General features: G+C 45.0%; 1 protein-coding gene across 2 annotated transcripts in view; it reads right to left on the reverse strand.

The window, feature by feature from the left end:
* Positions 1-356: 356 nt before the first annotated feature.
* LOC115481363 (coiled-coil domain-containing protein 166-like) overlaps positions 357-19,021 on the reverse strand; it is a 59,022-nt gene continuing 40,357 nt past the window's right edge. Inside the window, exons 1-2 of one of the 2 annotated variants that reach the window (XM_030220450.1) lie at positions 13,658-13,691; positions 357-1,587 (exon numbers count right to left, since the gene is read on the reverse strand). In XM_030220450.1, coding sequence (XP_030076310.1) covers positions 403-1,548 — 1,146 coding nt within the window. In that variant the 5' untranslated portion in view covers positions 1,549-1,587; positions 13,658-13,691 and the 3' untranslated portion in view covers positions 357-402. Of the gene's footprint in view, positions 1,588-13,657; positions 13,692-19,021 lie in introns of those variants that run through there. The other variant, XM_030220442.1, reaches the window with a different exon arrangement.

Genomic DNA, 19,021 nt, shown 5'->3' on the forward strand with positions numbered 1-19,021 from the left:
AATAATATAAAAGAAAGGATACCTGGTTGTAAGAATAAGTTTTCAGCCAATTGTAGGATCTCTCTGCATGCATATCCTAATAGATCAAGTATAAGCTTGAAAGCATTGTGGCAATCACTTAAGTATTTTATTATTGTGGTTCTAGATTATTTTTTCTTATTATGTTTCCATATTTTTCATTTTGTGATTGTCTATGACTGCTTCTGTAATTATTCTATTGGATTGTAAATCACTTTGAGTGTGCATGGAAAACCTTGAAATCAAGACTGAAAATTAAAACACACATGAGGGTGATGTCTCCTTTTAAAATTAAAATGTATTTAAATCTACAGCTACTTAACAAATTATCTCTAACAGGAAATCGTAAAAACAGAAGTCCTTTTGGCGATCTGCCCTTGAAATTCAGAGCGCAGACCTGCTGGAGTTTGCAGCTAATGCCAAGGATGCACTACAATCCTTCTTGTCATTCTGGTCTGGCATCATATTGATGTCATATGCTGTTGAGGATGACTTGTGTGGGGAAATATTGTCCAAGGATGTTTCAGTGATGAATGACTGCAGTAAGCTGGTTAGTATCTCATAATGTCGGTAGGGTTCAACTTGCCCTTCCCCTTTTGCTTTTTTGGCACGTTCTTCAAGAAGGAACTGCCAGAGCTTGGACAGATCTAGTCTGCGTTCCTTGCCCTGTTTTTCTATGTCTCGCTGGCCACGGGGTGGGCGTCGTATGCGAAGGATACGTACTAGATCCTGGTCATATTCCAACTCTTCTAGTAGTATGCGGTTTTGCTCCTGCAGCCGGAATCGGTGTACCTTAAGGATCTGTGCCTGACGAATGAGCCTCAGGATCTCACATCGAAGGCGGCAGTTCTCTTTCCTCACCTTCACAGTGTGCTTAGCTAAAGAGTAGCCAGCTTCCATAGCTGACTTCCTAGACAGTAGTTGGACCTTGTGGCGAGATTCCTTCTCATATGCAGCCTTGTCCTGCATGAACTTGCTCTTCACTTGCTGGACATTGTCTGCATGCATGACCCACATGGACAACACTTCCAGCTCCAGCTCCTTGATCCTGCTGTTTTGCTCAGCCTGCAACTCCTTGAAGGGCTGCAGCTCCTCCACCTCCTTGCTCATGGCAGAGAACTGCATCTGCTTTTCCAGAAGCTGACTCCTCAACTGATTCTCCTTCTCCTTGAACTTTGCCAGAAGCTCTGCCTTCTCGCTCCGGATCTCCTTTAACATGTGCCTGTTGTAGTCACTCAGCCTGATGATTGAGTCATCCATCTTCTGAGACCTTTTGGCCATGTAGGTGGCAAATATTTTGTTTTCTTCCTGTACCCTCTTGGCCTCCTGTTCCAGGAAATCATTATCTTGCTGGAAGTGCCTGACTCGTTTCCTCATCATGGCCAGGTGCTCAGTCAGGATCCTGTACTCATTTTCTAGGTACTCCTCTTTCTCAGTCACCTGGCTGCTCGCCTTCTTCTGGACTTTAGCTGTTGACTTTCTAGACCCTTTTTTGGGAACTTTGCCTCTTTTCGTTTTCTTCTGCGCCATTTTTCTTTGTGATCCACAAGTACGATTCCAGAATCAAAACTGTGCAAACATATAAAAAATAATACTTAAAAATAGGAGGCAAGGGGTAAATATAGAAGGATTAGTTTTCAAATGTTTTAGGTACTTAGCCCCAGTTGGTTTTGAAAGGGTCTTAGTACCTAAAATTTTTACTGTAAAGCTCTTAAGAACCTGGATAAATAAAGGCATACACTCAATTTAGGATCCTAAAAAGAAGGTAGCATTGTGCAGAATTAGGGGCAGGGATTAAAAGTTAAGCACTTAACAATGATTTTCAGCACTGGACACCTACATCTAAGCAAATGGAGACATTTTCAACTGAGTATCTATCTCCCTAAGCTTAGCCACTTAAGTGAATTGTTGATTTTTTTTTTTTTTTAAAGGACCACAAGAATCCTAAGGCAGTTGCAGGAAAGAAATGCCTTCCTACTTTCTCTGGGCCATATATCCTGTACATTTTTTTTCACAGACACAAATTTGGAGAAAAACATATAGTACATAGACTTCTAGTCCCCGAATCTAAGAGTCCTATTATTATGTTTCAGTTTGCTGTATTTATTGTACTTATGTTTATACTTGTTCATTTTACTGTTGTTATGCTGCTAACAAAATTGTAAGTTTGATGTTAAACTGTACCTACTGTACAGTGCCTTGGGTGAATCTCTTCTTAAAGGCGGTTAGTAAATCCAAATAAATAAAATAAATAAATCTTTATATTACACTACATTGGACTTATATACCGCTCTATACCAAAAGGATCTAAGCGGGTTTACAATAATTAAAAAAAAAAGTAAACTCTTGGGAATTTACGTAACTTCAAAGTTCATAAGCAATATTGCAATCCCCTACAGAAACTACCTTCATAAACTGTCTGAAAAACAAATATACATTAAAATGAATTAAGAAACATCCTAAACAGTAAAGTTTTCAGATTTTTTTTCCAAACAGTAAACCCCCCCCGCTAGCACTGCTTAGTAGACGGGGGGGGGGGGGGGGGTGTAAATAATTAATAAACTTGAGTAAAACTGGAAGATACCAGTTTCCAAATCTTAGTTGATTGTACAGTGAACAACTTACCATAGATAGAGAATCTTTTTATACCCTTTATAGAAGGAAGAGTAAAGTAAGAAAAATTGCAAACTCTTCATAGCTTGTTAAGGGGCCCTTTTACTATGCTGTGGTAAAAAGTGGCTTGCAATAGTGTAGGTGAGTATTTTTGGATGTATGCAGGGCCCACTTTCTATCGTGTCTAGAAAAAAGCCATTTTTTAATGGGCCAGAAAATAGCTGTGTGCTAGAATTAAAAGTAGCACGCGCCTATTTTTGGCCTGAGCCCTTACCGTATTACATACCATGTAAAATGAGTTTATCTTGTTGGGCAGACTGGATGGACCATTCAGGTCTTTACCTGCCATCATTTACTATGTTTGACTTAGTGGTAAGGGCTCAAGCGTTACCTATGTGGTAACTGGTCTGCTCGTGTCAATGGGGGCACGCTGCCAGTTACCTCCGGTAAGCCTCATGTGGTAAGATATATTTAATTATATCTTACCACCTGGTTTGGCGCACACCAAATCTGAGATTACTTCATGGGCCACTCACTACTCGGGTGGTAACCTGGATTTGTCGTGCACAACCCGCGCGTTAGCCCTTATGTGGCTTAGTAAAAGGGCCCATTAATGCACTAAATTCAGGAAGGAAAACCAGACATTCTGGACAGTCCCCCGATAGGATTTTAAACAACATACAACATAATTTGAAATGAATTCTAGCATCTATTGGCATCCAGCATAGCTTCAAATAATAGACTGAGATTCTATCAAATATCCCGAAGGAAAAACTTGATTCAAAAACTGCAAACTATTCAGAATACTGCAGTTAGACTAACTGCTTTGTGGCACCCAAGTAGATCAAATTACAGTAGTCTAAAAATCTAAATTGATCCAATTCAAAATATTTTCTAATTCTCTATAGTCTCCTCATCAACAAGAAAGAACTTTTAATTAAAGTGTTGACATGATGGTCTAGTGAGAGTGTCTGATCCAAATGAACTCCCAAAATTTTAATCGTAGAGCAAAGAAGGTATTTAGTTTGATTGATAAGAATATGATCTAAATTAGGAGCAGGACTATTTTCAAATAATATAAATTTAATTTTATCTGTATTAATAAAGAAAGATTGTTGGAGGCCCTTTTACTGAACTGTGGTAGGTTTTGAAGTTACTAGACATTAACATCAAAGATTAACGTGAGATAAAGTGCAAAGACTTTGCAGTAAATGTAGGGGGAGTGCCCTATATTTACCACTCATGGCACTGACTTACATGCCTGGGCCAATAATGCTGGGCTATGTTACGTGACTGGACTGTAACTGTCACAATGACAGCTGACAGGGGTGTACAACCTGTTCATTGAGTGGAACGGGTAGACGTGAAGCGTTTGTTTACTCTTTCCAAAAATACTAGGACTAGGGGGCATGCGATGAAGCTACAAAGTAGTAAATTTAAAACGAATTGGAGAAACCTTTCTTCACTTAACGTGTAATTGAACTGTGGAATTCGTTGCCAGAGAATGTGGTAAAGGTGGTTAGCTTAGTGGGGTTTAAAAAAAGGTTTGGGCGGCTTCCTAAAGGAAAAGTCCATAGACCATTGTTAAAATGACGGGGAAAATCCACTGCTTATTTCTGGGATAAGCAGCATAAAATGTAGTGAACTTTTTTGGGATCTTGCCAGGCATTTGTGACCTGGATTGGCCAGTGTTGGAAACAGGATGCTAGGCTTGATGGACCTTTGGTCTGTCCCATTGTGGCAATACTTATCAGGCAATGTCCTAATGTGGATTAAAAACTGGTTAAAAGATAGAAAACAGAGAGTAGGGTTAAATGGTCAGTATTCTCATTGGAGAAGGGTAGATAGTGGGGTTCCCTAGGGGTCTGTACTGAGATCGCTGCTTTTTAACATATTTATAAATGATCTAGAGATGGGAATAACTAGTGAGGTAAATTTGCTGATGACATAGAGTTATTCAAAGTTCTTAAAACACAAGAGGATTGTGAAAAATTGCAAGAGGACCTTACAAGACTGGGAGACTGGGCATCCAAATGGCAGATGACTTTTAATGTGAGCAAGTGCAATGTGATGCATGTGGGAAAGAGGAATCCAAACCATAGTTACATGATATAAGGTTCCACATTAGGAGTCACTGCCCAGGAAAAGGATCTGGGTGTCATAGTTGATGATACATTGAAACCCTCTGCTATCATTTATAAGGCTTCCTTCAAAGTAGAACTATTGTCTCAACTGAACTCTTCTGCTCTCAAGATTTTTGCTTGCAAATTAAGCGATCCTGCATTGCTGGAGCCCATATGCATTGTCCTCTTCTATCGCCCTCCAGGAAGATGGTCTGCCTCGGAAAGCTTATTTTACTGAATTACTCCCAAATATTTGTTGTAAATATGTTAATGTTTTTTTAGTATGTGAAGGGTGGAAGCTGGAGTTGTGGAGGTAGCTGCATTTGTCTGTGGGTTTCTTGTATATGGATGTTTGTATATATCCATCGCTGAATGAGACTGTGGTGTCCAAAAAATTGACTTTTTCTGGGGAGTAGTCAATTTTGAATCTGATTGTAGGATGGTATGTATTGAAGGAATTGTAAAATTGTTTCAGAGTTTCTTCCCCCTCAGTACAGCCACATCTAAAGAAACTCATACCAAACCAGCCTTCTGTGGGCACATTCTACATGCTACCCAAAATCCACAAACCTGGAAACCCTGGCAGACCAATCATATCGGGTATTGGCACACTCACGGAGGAAATATCTGGACTCATAGAGGGAATTCTGAAACCTCTCGTGCACAAAACAAACAGCTTCATACAAGACACCACAGACTTTCTGAATAAATTGAATAATATCAAGCAATTACCACCAAATACCCTTCTGGTCACTATGGATGTAGAATCACTATACAGCAACATTCCCCATGCGGATGGCATAGCTGCATGTGAGAAACTCCTAAAAACATCCACACTGGACCATCAATACTCACCAGAAACCATTACAAAGCTAATCAAATTTATTTGAACTCACAACTATTTCCGCTTTAACAATGATATCTATCTACAAATAATGGGCACTGCGATGGGCACCAGGACAGCACCCCAATATGCCAACCTCTTTATGGCTGAGCTGGAAGAGACATTTCTGAATACATACCAGACCAAACACCTAAAATACTACCGGTACATCAATGACATTTTTATGATTTGGACTGAGGGTGAAGAAACTCTGAAACAATTTTATTCTGCCTTCAATACATACCATCCTACAATCAGATTCAAAATTGACTACTCCCCAGAAAAAGTCAATTTTTTTGACACCACAGTCTCAATCAGCAATGGATATATACGAACATCCATATACAAGAAACCTACAGACAAATGCAGCTACCTCCACAACTCCAGCTTCCACCCTTCACATACAAAAAGATCCATTATTTATAGCCAAGCCACAAGATACCACAGTATCTGCTCTGAAACCCTGACTGCATCCTTTGAACAGAAAGGCTACAACCCCAAAATAATCTCCAAGAATATTGCCTCCTCCCTCAAAACACCCAGGGAAAATCTGCTACAGTACAAAGAAAACAAACCCACAGACAGAATCCCCCTTATAGTGACATACAAGCCAGAGCTGGAAAAATTAAGAAAAATCATAAATGATCTGCAGCCTCTACTCCCATCCCCACCAGTGCTGGCGTTCCGACAGCCACCCAACTTAAAACACAAGCTAATTAGAAGTAAGCTCCCAACACAGACTCAAAAAGAAAAGAATGGCACACATCCTTGCAATATATCCAGTTGCAAACTATGCCAAAACATTTCGCAGGATCCCACAGTCATTCACAAAGGAAAAATATTCAACATTAAGGAATCTTTCACGAGCTCATCTTCCAATGTGGTATATATCATTCAGTGTAAAAAATGCAATGAAGGCAGCTACATTGGAGAAATCAGTCAGATGCTAATGAAGAGATTTAATTTACATAGGCACCATAAGAAAAATGCCAGTACTAATAAAGATGTCACGCCTGTGGGGCAGCACTTTATAAAACCAGAACACTGTACCAGTGACTTCATAGTAAGAATCTTAAAAGGGAACAATATAGGAACGTAAGACCTTTGAAGTCAGAATGATTAAATATTTTGACACCCACCAGACAGGACTTAACAAAGACCTGGTTTTTCTAGCCCATTATAAACCATAAAATTGTATTGCTTTGAATATCGTACTGCTTTGTCACCCTCCTGTCTCCATGCATATCTCACCTGTCCCTCTTTTCCTGTCTCTCACCTATCCAACCCCATCCTGTTAGACTGTCACTGGAATGCTTTGATGTTTCACTTATATATACTGTCATCTACCAACATTTGCTTATTTCCGATCTGACGAAGAAGGGCAACCTTCGAAAGCTAATCAAGAAATATATTAAGTTATGTCCAATAAAAAAGGTATCATCTTATTTTCTTTTCCATGTTTTATTTTGTTTTATTTCTATTGATTATGGTTATTTGGAGAAAGACTGGGAAAACTAGAGATAGTAACATCAAATTGTGTGAGTTTTACCAGGGGAAAGATAGATCAAGAAAGGTTTTGGAGCAGAAAAGATACATTGATCCTCTCAGGAGAATTAGAGGAAGATAATTTGATTCATAGTCGCAGTACATTGAGTAAAAGTTTGTTGGGTGAGATTGCATCTTTGAATATAAAGACACTTAGAACAGGAGAATTAACTCAGTGGTTGGATGATAATTTGAGGTTGTTAAAATGAACAGCCAGAAAACTGGAGTGACATTGGAGAAAAAATCAGACAGATGACAATAAATAGACTTGGAGACAGGCAACTCAGAAATATAAATTTGCTATTACTAATAAAAGGAGGGAGTACTATTCAAAACTTATAGGCCGGGAACATGCTGACCCTAAACAGATCTTTAGGATTTTACACGATATATTGAATGTAGACTCAGTGGTTAAATCAGAGAATGTTATGTAACCTTTCTCCAATATCTTAATATTTTAATATCTTTCTCCAATATCTTAATATCTGCAATATTTTAAGGAGAACGTTTTATTACTGAGATCACAATTGTTGTTTTTAGAAATTCCAGATTTTATTCACGAGGTAGAGGGGTTGCAGAGGACAGGATTTGGAGTACTTTTAGAAGACTGAATATCTATTTATTATTAGGATTTATTTACAGCCTTTTTGAAGGAATTCACTCAAGGCGGCGTACAGTAATTAATATAGCCAAGTAAATGTTGACCCGATATGCTAAGTCCACTTACTTGTTGCTTAGATATTTGTCACTCTGGTTTGATGAAAATGGCTCTTCCAGAAGACGGAGGTGATATTGTGCTTACCCCCATTCCAAAGGATGTGAACGGGAACCCACAGAAAGTAACAAATTTTAGAAAAGTGGTCCATTCCACTGTTCACTAAGATTATGGAGGGTTGGGTTATGGAACAGTTGGAGGATTATTTGAATAAATTTAATATATTGCATCATTCACAATCAAGGTTTCATAAAATCTACAGTACTGAAACTATTTTGGGGGCATTGATAGCACAAAGTAGGCGATTGTTGAGTCAAGGGAAAAATCCTACTATATATAAATGAGAGGTGACTGACTCACTCACAAATGCGCAGTAGAGACGTCCCTCTCTGTCCCGCCCCCGCGTCAAGATGTGATGACATCAGAGGACGGAACAGAGAGGGAAAGGAACGCTGCGCTGGAGTCAACCTGATGAAAGGACTCACAGCAGGAGGTAACGAAAGCAGAGGAGTTGATGGACACCATACACATCCTTGCCTAGCAGGTTCAGGGTCCGGTTACAACCTGGTGCTTCGTGACCGTCCCAGACTTACTCTCCTGCGCATTCGCTGCATCAGGAGCGCTGCAGCAGGAGAAGGGGAGGAAGCCCGCTCCCGGCCAGAGCTCCCAGTGCCACCTCCTAGCGGCTCCCGCTCCCACAACAAATGAAGATAAAGCAGGGGATCAGACTCGACTGTCCCTGGTACTGTCCCCCCACCACCACCACAACCGAGCCCACAGCCACTGAACCCAGAAAACTGGAAGCCACCCCCAGCACCATCTGTTACACTATCTTCTTCCATCCTGCCACCCATCACAAGCCTGCCCATGGGAAGAGGAGGTGCATCTTCCAGTAACCATAGCAACAGACAGGGAAGCTGAAGCAGTCCAATCTAAGCAACACACACTAACCAACCACGATGGAAAAGACCGCAGATGAACTGTTAGAGAAAATGAAGTGAGGGTGTCAAGGGGCAGAAACCATCAGAGAAGCACTTCTATTAGCCAATTATTCTTTCTGTTAGGAGGGGAGTTGGAGGGTTGAGAAGTTTTCGATGGCTTAGTTTTGTGTACAACAATATGATGGGGGGAGAGGACGGTTGCTGGACATGGGGGGAGGGCAGGGAGAGAGGAGAGTTGCTGGGCATGAGTGGATGGAGGGGAGGGCAGGGGAAAGAGGACGGTTGCTGGACATGGGGGGAGGGTAGAGGAGAGAATATGGATGGAGGGGAGGGAAAGGAAGACAGGAAGGAGATGCACATGGATGGATGGGGAAGGGAGAGAGAAGAAATGCTGGACATCCAACTCTCACTTTTCTTCTTCGGCTGTTCCACTACATTGTTAAAAACAAAAATCTCGCCCGCTTTAATGGGCTTAACAGCTAGTTCAATAATAATCCAATTTGATTTATCCAGTGCTTTTGACTTAGTGGACCATACAGTTTTGTTATATCTGTTGGATAGTTTTGAACTTACAGGTGCAATACTTAATTGGTTTAAGGTTTTCTAAGAGATAGAACCTATAGAGTTAAGATGCAGGGCATTTTTTTGGATGTTTGGGTGCCAGAATGTGGGGTGCCGCAGGGCTGTCCCCTGTTGCTGCTACTGTTTAATGTTCTGTTACAGCCTTTGGGGAAAATACCTGAACAGTTGAAAGTATTTTGTTTATATTTATGTAGAGGATATCAGCATTTTGTTGCCGGCCTCTACAGATTATAAAGGCACTCAATATAGGATTCAAGAATGTTTTTGTGCCATTGACTGCTGGGCCATAGATTCTCAACTGATATTAAATCAAAGAAAAATTTAAATTTCTATGGTTGGGATCCCCTGGAGAAGTCCAGGGAAGGGAAACGTTTTCTATCACCAATATACAATTGTCTATTGCTTATGTCCAGATTGTACAATACCTTGGCTGTATTTCTTCCAAAAGGCAGTAAATACATTTAAAAAAAACCCAAAGATGTGCTTTTATTGCATGATTAGCAACATTTTCTGAGATTAGAATGGCTCCAGTTGGAAAGTGACTACTTTAGTATGAAGGTCACAGGTTTGAGGCTGACAGGTTTAATAATTTTTATGTTTGGAGAAACTTGTTCCAATTAGGGAATGCTTTCATTTGAAAGATTATTTTTTTTTGTGGAGGTGTGTCCTAGAGGTGTGAGCACCTGTCTTGACATCCAGAGATAGCCGGTTCAAATCCAACTGCTGCTCTTTGTGATCTTGGGCAAGTTACTAAACCCTCCATTGCCTCAGGTACAAAATTAGACTGTGAGCCCTCCAGGGACAGAGAAATACCCAGTGTACCTGAATGTAATCACCTTGAGCTACTACTGAAAAGGAGTAAGCAAAATCAAACTAAATAAATAATTGTTTTATTTCTTTGTGAATATTTATAATTGTAATCTTTGGATTATTATTCATTTATATGTTTAGAATACTGATTTGAATTTATGCTTTTTGTTTTTCAGGTTGACCTATTACCCCTGATACAGTCATTTGGGCAGAATATGACCATGTTGCATCTTTTAGTTTCAAGAATTTATTCTGTAATTCATTAAAGTTCCTCTTTTATATTTGTTGGTCTGCTCTTTTTTGTCTCTTGGATTATTACAGATCAGATACACCTATCATTAGTAAGCAGAAAGGCCTGGCCTAATCCTACTGTATTCTTGGGACTTGGTAATATGTACACAGGGGCAGTGGGATATGTCCTGGAGCTGCTGTACACTCAGTTTGGTCTAGGAATCTCTTGTGGTTATTGGTTATGTTTTATTTCAAAGTTAAATATACTGCCAATTCCAGAAGCAGGTCTGAGCAATTTACACAACAAAAATAAGAAAGAGAAAAGAGCTACAATAGAAACAGAAAAGCACCGTAACGTCCAAGGACATTATACAATAGGAAATAATCAAACATAGAAACATGATGGCAGATAAGATCCAAATGGCCCATACAGTCTGCCCTTCTTCAGCAACCACTAACTCCTCTTTTTCCTAAGAGATCCCAAGTGCCTGTCCCACGCTTTTTAAAATTCTGACACGGTCCTTGTCTCCATGACCTCCACCGGGAGGCCATTCCACGCATCCACTACCCTTTCCGACTAAACCTATTTCCTCTTAACTTTATCCTATGCCCTCTCATTCCAGAGTTTTCCTTCATTTGAAAAAGGCTCATCTCCTGTACATTAACACCATTGAGGTATTTAAATGTCTCTATCATACCCCTTCTCGCCCGCCTCTCCTCCAGAATATATATGTTGAGGTTCCTAAGCCTGTCCCTATATGTTTTATGACGGTTACCACTTACCAATTTTGTAGCCGCCCTCTGAATCAACTCCATCCTGTGTATATCTTTCCGCAGGTGCGATCTCCAGAATTGCACACAGTACTCTAAATGGGGCTTCAAACAGGCAACTGAACCCTAACCCCCAGAAGCAATCTGAAAAAGATGGGCTTTTAAACCAGCCCTGAACTTCTTATAGGATACTTCTGCCTATAGGTGAGGGGGCAACTTGTTCAAAAAGGTTGGCACCAACTCCCCCTCCCCCCCTCCAAATTGTCTCTTCACGATATACCGTATTTTTCGGACTATAAGACGCACTTTTTCCCCCCAAAATTTGGGAGGAAAATGGGGGGTGCGTCTTATAGTCCGAAGGTAGAGATTTGGCTGGCTGGCTGGCTGGCAGGCAGGCTGGCCGCCCGCCCTCCGAGTTCGGGATCGCCCTCCCCCCGGCCCTGTCACCACTTCTCCCCTTACTCACGCGATCTTCCCTGGTGGTCTAGTGACATCGGTGCAGGAAAGAGCCCCCTCTTTCCTGCCCAGCGCACTGCTCTCCATCCTCCTGTATGCAGCCTGACAGTCTCGGCGAGATTCAAAATGGCCGCCGAGACTTCAATTCTTGGCGGCCATTTTGAATCTCGCCGAGACCGTCAGGCAGCAATGCATACAGGAGGATGGAGAGCAGCGCACTGGGCAGGAAAGAGGGGGCTCTTTCCTGCCCCGACGTCACTAGACCACCAGAGAAGATCGCGTAAGGGGAGAGGTGGTGACAGGGCCGGGGGGGGGGGGGGGGAGGAGGTAACCCTGAGTTGAGGGCGATCCCGAACTTGGAGGGAGGGATTCGGACAAGACGCACCGGAGCACCTAGGTTTTAGAGGTGGGAAAAAGCAAATTTTTTTTTTCCTATTTCCCTCCTCTAAAACCTAGGTGCGTCTTATGGTCCGGTGTGTCTTATAGTCTGAAAAATACGGTACCTATTATTCACTCAGACTTCTAGGGGCAGTCAAAGATCTCAGTTGATTCCTGTTCATCATGTTCAAAATGATTCAGTCCTGGGTTTTACTTTCGATTGCCATAACAGAAAAAGACTACAAATATTTGGAGGTCGTGAGCTAAAAACCAGGTCTGAGCCTGTCTGTCCCCTAGTACCTGGAGGCACCCTCATAAACAGAGGGCATGATAGGAGACATGCCCTTTATCACTCAGACTCTTTAGTAGAAGGGTTCAGACCTGTCCTGGTGACTCCACAACTGGTCAGATTTTCAGGAAATAACAAAAGAGAGGGAACGAAGTACAAACTAAAGTCCAAACAAAAAAACAGCACCACGGGCCTTTAAAAATGGAACACAGTTCTTTAATGAATGAGCCTTGACAAAAAGACCCAACACGGGCCATGTTTCGGTGACTAGCACCGATCTACTTTGGCGGCAGCGCTACAGCTGGCTGGAACCATATTATCAAAAAAGATGGCCGGCCATCTTTTTTTTCGATAATACGGTTTAGCCCGGCCAAATGCCAGAGTTCGCCGGGTCTGAGATGGCCGGCCCTGTTTCTCAGCGATAATGGAAAAAAATGCCAGCCATCTCCAACCCGGCGACATCCAAGGCATTTGGTCATGGGAGGAGCCAGCATTTGTAGTGCACTGGTCCCCCTCACATGCCAGGACACCAACTGGGCACCCTAGGGGGCACTGCAGTGGACTTAAAAATAGCTCCCACATGCATAGCTCCCTTACTTTGGATGCTGAGCCCCCCAACCCCCCCCCCCCAAAACCCACTACCCACAAATGTACAACACTACCGTAGCTCTTAGGGGGTGAAGGGGGCAACTATTTGTGGGTACAGTGGGTTTTGGAGGGCTCCCATTTACCAGCACAAGTGTTACAGGTGGGGGGGGGGGATGGGCCTGGGTCCGCCTGCCTTAAGTGCACTGCGGTACCCACTAAAAGTGCTCCAGGGACCTGCATACACGCAGGCCTCTAGGACTTGTTGCTGCTGTATAACCTTGGCACACCAGTTGACACCTGAAGACTAATCTCTTTGAAAAAGTCCTTTATTTGAATAAGCACGTTTACTCACAGTTAACTGCAGATCAGAGGTTGTGCCCCACTGGCAAAGAGTCTCCCTGGTACTGAGATGAGCAGTAGGTCAGAGCTGGAAGAATGGTGTACAATGCCCTCTTTCAGCCACATTCAAGGTATTAACTAAGTTCTCTAACGTGGGTAACACATGAAAAGGATCTAAAACTGGCTTACAAAAATGGCCACTACCTCATGGACTACCGGAAACAAAACAGGGCACACCCTGACCCAGTTAGATGACCAGAAGCCAGAGAACCAAGAAAGAGGCAGGTTCAATACTTTGAACCCCCTAGCTAGCTTGGCTGCCTGGGATTGACTCAAGTGTGCGAGTCCTTTGGAGGACGACACCATACACCTTACCTGCCTAGTTGTGACCTCTGGAAGACTGAGATGTCTGGAACCATCCGCTTCCAATACAAGCAGAACTATATAACATCACATCATTGTGAGGCCACAATTATCTTTGCAGTGTTTGCATCATCCTGCATCTCCATGACAACCATGATTAGGGTGAGCGATGAAGAGAACACCATCCTGTGGCCCAATCAACCAATCCCAGAGCTGTATAGCACATAAGGATTTTAAATGAAAAACATGGAGGTGGATTGTTAAAGGTTTCACTGGCTATCTTTGGGGAGTTAGCTGGTTAAAGCTCTGCTTTTGAAACTTCCCCCATGCACCAGTAAAATATAACCACCTAAATAGAATTTCACCTTCCTTTGTTACTCCCTTTGCTTTTTTAGGGTGAAGGAGAAAGGGTAAACATCTTTCCTATCTTATGGGCTTGCGCAAGGGGGAGCGGGAGGATTCTCCAACTCCATGGCTCCCTGTCTCACATTCACAAAGCACTTATTCAAAAGCAACTGAGAAAATAGCCAGGTATTCAAAAGCAGTTTTTTAGGCAGCAGCACTTGCTATTTGGATAAGTGACACTGACCATCAATTTTTCAGCTGTATTATCCAGATATTGCCACTGAAACTCATTACAGTGCAATCTGTATCACACCTGGACAGTACAGGCCAGGGGTAACATCAAAACATAGAAGATGACCGCAGATAAACACCATATGGCTTATCCAGCCAGCCTGAAGGAGTGGAACGCCGGTACTACCTGAATACTACTGAGCAACAGGACAACCTCATGTTTTGTGCCTACTGATGGACTTTTACTTATGCACTCTACCTCTGCTTTTGGCTGTTTGGCCACACCTTATTACTGCACTGGACATTTGTGCCTTATCCAGTTTTACTGTTTACTAACAAGACAAGTTTGCCGTTTACTAATGTACAGACAGAATGCAGGGCTATTAGATATATAGCTTGTAACAGTAGTTTGCAAGGCCTATACAAGACCAGCTTGCACGTAGCAACGCCATCTGAATAGGCGACCTTGGAGGGTGCTGACACCCCCCTGCATTCCTGAGCCGCACCTTATCTCCTGTGCTAGAGAGGAGCATTGTGTGTGTACAGAATAAGCTGCTAAGTTTCGTTTTTCTTGCCAGTATCATTTCAGTGTTATGACGTGTGTACGTACTGGGACTACAATTTTGTACTGTAAGAACTACAAATGTTTACTGCGCATGACAGGTATGACGTGTAAGGGGCCAAATGCGCAGGCCCAGTAGGGAAGTATAAATGTAAGCGTCAGATGATTTATGACACACAGTGTCCCGAGGCTACTCGGTGCTGTTCACTTGCTAGCAATAAAGTTGCCTTGTTTGGAACCAAAATTTGCCTTTCGTCTCCTGATTTCCCACCTGTTTCATTGGCGACCCAGATGGGACAGAAGTAGAAAGGGGAATCGGATTATATTCTTCCCCTCCCCCACTGCGGTCGGATCGGGTCATCGACCCCCACCTGAGAAGGTGGTGAGTGGCCACCGCTGATTTCAGCGTCCATCTCCCGGAGGAGGGCCGATCCACTCCGCCTGACTGTAGAGGGGGTTGTGTGGTTCCGACAAGGCACCTTTTTCCATTTCAGAGAGAAGCGTACGACGGCGCAGCCTGCGACCCCGGCGGACAGGCGAGTATACTCTACGTAGTGACCGGCCCAGTAAGGACCGAAGAAGAGGCGTGATCACCCTCTTTTAGCCAGTGACTAATACGGACTATTGGTATCCGACTAGGTCCCGAAACTCACTAGGCTCCGACGACGAAACCGAGCGGCGAACGGGAGGGTTTCTTGTGGCGTATGAGAGTGTGTGAATGGGCTTGCAGTTCCAGGCCGGGCGACCGCGTCCTGGTCAGGCCGAGTGTTGACCCTTCTGTGTCTGGTGGAACGAGACCCCTTACTCCTCCACCTCCCCTTTCCCCCTTTTGTCCGTCACCTGTCCTTTGGCACTCAGGTTAGGATGGGCGGGGGTGGGTCCTCACCGTTAGATTTAATGACGGAACACTTTAGCGAAGTGTTCGACCTAGATAAATGTAGCAGGGCCGGGATGATACAGAGATGTCAATTTATGTGGCCAGGGCTAGGAATTGCTGGATGGCCCCCGGAAGGGTCATTCGAGTATGAAAAAGTGGCGGCGGTCATGAATATTGTTATAATTGAGGGAAACCCAGGCTGTCCCGAGGACATTCCATACATAGAAGCGTGGTTGGATGTAGTCCGGGATCCGCCGGCTTGGGCCCAACGGAAGGTAGAAAAGGCCGCCCTTATGGTGGTAAAGCAGAGAAAAGGCCGGAAAACCAAACTTAGAACCCTGCCGACCCATGCCTTCGCTCTCCAAAGCTCGGCAACCGCTGCCGTCCCGAAGGCCGCAGGGACCGCCCCCATACGGCCTACCGCCCCTTGCACTGAAGCCACTGAGACCACGCCCCCTGCTACCAGAGTCAAGGCAGGAACTACGCCCAGTACCACCAACACACTTTCTAGAAAAAAAACCCCAAAGAAAACCGCAGGGAAAGTTCAGGGTTCGGCCGAGAAGAAGCCTCCAAAAGCCCCGATACTTGCTACGGCGGAGGCATACGAAGACGACATTGCGCCGCCGCCCTATGCTCCTATGTACCCTGACCTTACGGGCCTAGCAGAAGGCCCCGCTGACGCCGAGACTTCCGGGTCAGAGTCGGATGCCGGGGAGACGTCCCGCCCAGCCTCACCTGAGTCACCTGGCCTCGCAACCACACGGAAGAGTAAACGGGTTGTGAAGAACATTACTCGGTTCCCCCAATCGAGTCCGCAACAGGCCCAGGCCCTTCCGTCCAACCGAAAAGGGGGAACCTCCCACTTATTCCCAGTTCGACAGTCCACCACCTATACCCCTAACCCGGCGGAAGGGGGGGGCCAGCCCATCGAATCAACAGTTTATAGCCACGTTCCCTTCTCAAGTGCCGATTTGTATAACTGGAAATTCCATGGGCCATCCTACGACCAGAAACCCGAGCAGCTGATAGAGCTGGTGGAAGGCATTATATACAGCTATAATCCAACTTGGGCAGACCTTAGGCAGTTGAGCGCCCACATCCTGACCTCTGAAGAACGCCGCCTTTTACAACAAAATATGGAGCAAGCCATCCGGGATGCGAATCCGGCCCATGCCAATTTACAGAACCTAATAGAAACGGAGGCGCCCATCGCTGCCCCTACGTGGGACTACCGAACCGCCGAAGGCCAAACCTTTATCCGCCGATACCAGCAGGCGTACCTGGCCGCCTTAAAGAAGGGGAAGCAGAAGGTTACCAACATGGGAAAAATCCACAGTGTAGTCCAACAAAAGGACGAGAGTCCAGGGGACTTCCTTGAACGACTTATGGAAGCATTCAGAAGGCACAGCCCGATAAATCCCGAAGACCCTAAGAACCTCCCAACCGTGGTTATGAGTTTTGTTAGCCAGTCAGCACCGGATATACGAAGAAAGCTACAGAGAACGGAGGGGTTCGAAGGGATGAGCCTAAGCCAACTGAAAGCTATAGCTGATCGCGTATTCGGATATCGTGACCAGGAGGAGAAGGTGGAGGCCCGGAAGGAATCGACCAGACGGATGCGGGAGAAGGCAGATGTGTTGGCCACGGTGCTGGAAGAACGAATGAGGTCTAGACCAAAGGGGAGGGGCAGGAGAACAAGAGGAACGCGGTCCCCCATAGGGCGTAACCAGTGTGCAAATTGCCGACAAGAAGGACACTGGTGGGCTGATTGTCCAGAGGAGATACGGGACAACCCGAGAGAAGAGGAATCATGGGACCGGCAGAGAGAGGAGGAGACCGGCGACCGCACGGGGGCCCCTAGGCGAGGCCGTGGAAGGGGCCGAAGAGAGAGAGGACGGGATGACCGGAGGGAATGGCAGATGGCTGTGGACGCTACCCGAGACAGCACAGCATGAAGAAACCGGGAGGGCAGAGTCCCCACTGACCCTCTGGTGGAAATTCGGGTGGGGACAGAATCTATGAAGGCCTTACTAGACACGGGGGCCCAGCGATCTGTTATCACCACTGCCATAGCCCCAGCCACGAAAGAAACTATACCAATTGTGGGAGCCTCCGGGAAATCCCTTGCGGCCCCCCTCCTCAAAGAGCGCCAAGTCCAGATCGGAGGGACGATGGTGTCCCATCAGTTCATACACATCCCTGGATGCCCGGTCCCCTTGATTGGTCGAGACCTACTCTGTAAGCTCCAGGCCACCTTGAAGTTCAAGACTACGGGTGAAGTGGAAGCTCGCTTTGAAGATCGGCCAGTGACACTTATCTGTCCAGTAAGAGAAGAATGGAGACTACACGTTCCCCCAACTGTAGGACCCGGCGACTGCCGTTACGACCAGAACACCCCTTTCGCCCAGCAGAGGCGAGCCATAATGGATGAAGTGCCTGATGTATGGGCAGAATTGAACCCCGGCGGACTGGCCGTTAACGCTATCCCCATCTGGATTGAGCTCAAACCAAATGCTCAAGTTGTCAACCAAGGACAATACCACATCCCCTATGCAGCCCGGCATAGTATGCATACACATCTACAGAAACTCCTTCAACAGGGAGTCCTTAAACCAATCAGATCCGCATGGAACACCCCATTGTTGCCCGTTAAGAAACCAGGAACATCCGAGTACAGACCCGTCCAGGACCTGAGGAAAGTCAACAACCAGGTAGCCGACATAGTTGCCCTCGTACCAAATCCATACTCCATCCTAGCCCAAGTGCCATCTCAGACCAAGTGGTACAGTGTCATTGATTTGAAGGACGCCTTCTTCTCCATCCCTCTTGCTGTCGACAGCCAAAAGTTGTTTGCCTTCACGTGGGAAGACTTGCAGACGGGAACCAAGCAGCAATATACATGGACCCGTCTTCCCCAGGGGTTCAAGAACTCGCCTACCCTCTTCGGCGACCAACTCGCCCAGGACCTGAAGACGTATCAGGACGAGTATGGGCCGGTCGTCCAATACGTGGATGACCTGTTGGTGGCCCGTGAAACGTACACCGAATGTGCTGAAGCTACACTCTACCTCTTGAAGACCCTGGAAGCCCAGGGGTACCGGGCCAGTCGCAAGAAGGCGCAGATATGCGAGATCGAAGTCGAGTATCTGGGGTTTCGCCTCCGAGAAGGAACCCGAAGGCTCGGTATCCCCCGAACCCAAGCTATTCGCGACCAACCCACTCCTGCAAACAAGAAGGAATTACGGGCACTCCTCGGAGCCGCTGGATATTGCCGCATTTGGATCATCAATTTTGCTATCCTGACCCACAGTTTGTATGCCAAGCTGAAGGGGCCTGAACTCGAGGGCCAAGATCTCCGGTG

Source organism: Microcaecilia unicolor, chromosome 1, assembly GCF_901765095.1.
Source record: "Microcaecilia unicolor chromosome 1, aMicUni1.1, whole genome shotgun sequence".
Taxonomy (NCBI): domain Eukaryota; kingdom Metazoa; phylum Chordata; class Amphibia; order Gymnophiona; family Siphonopidae; genus Microcaecilia; species Microcaecilia unicolor.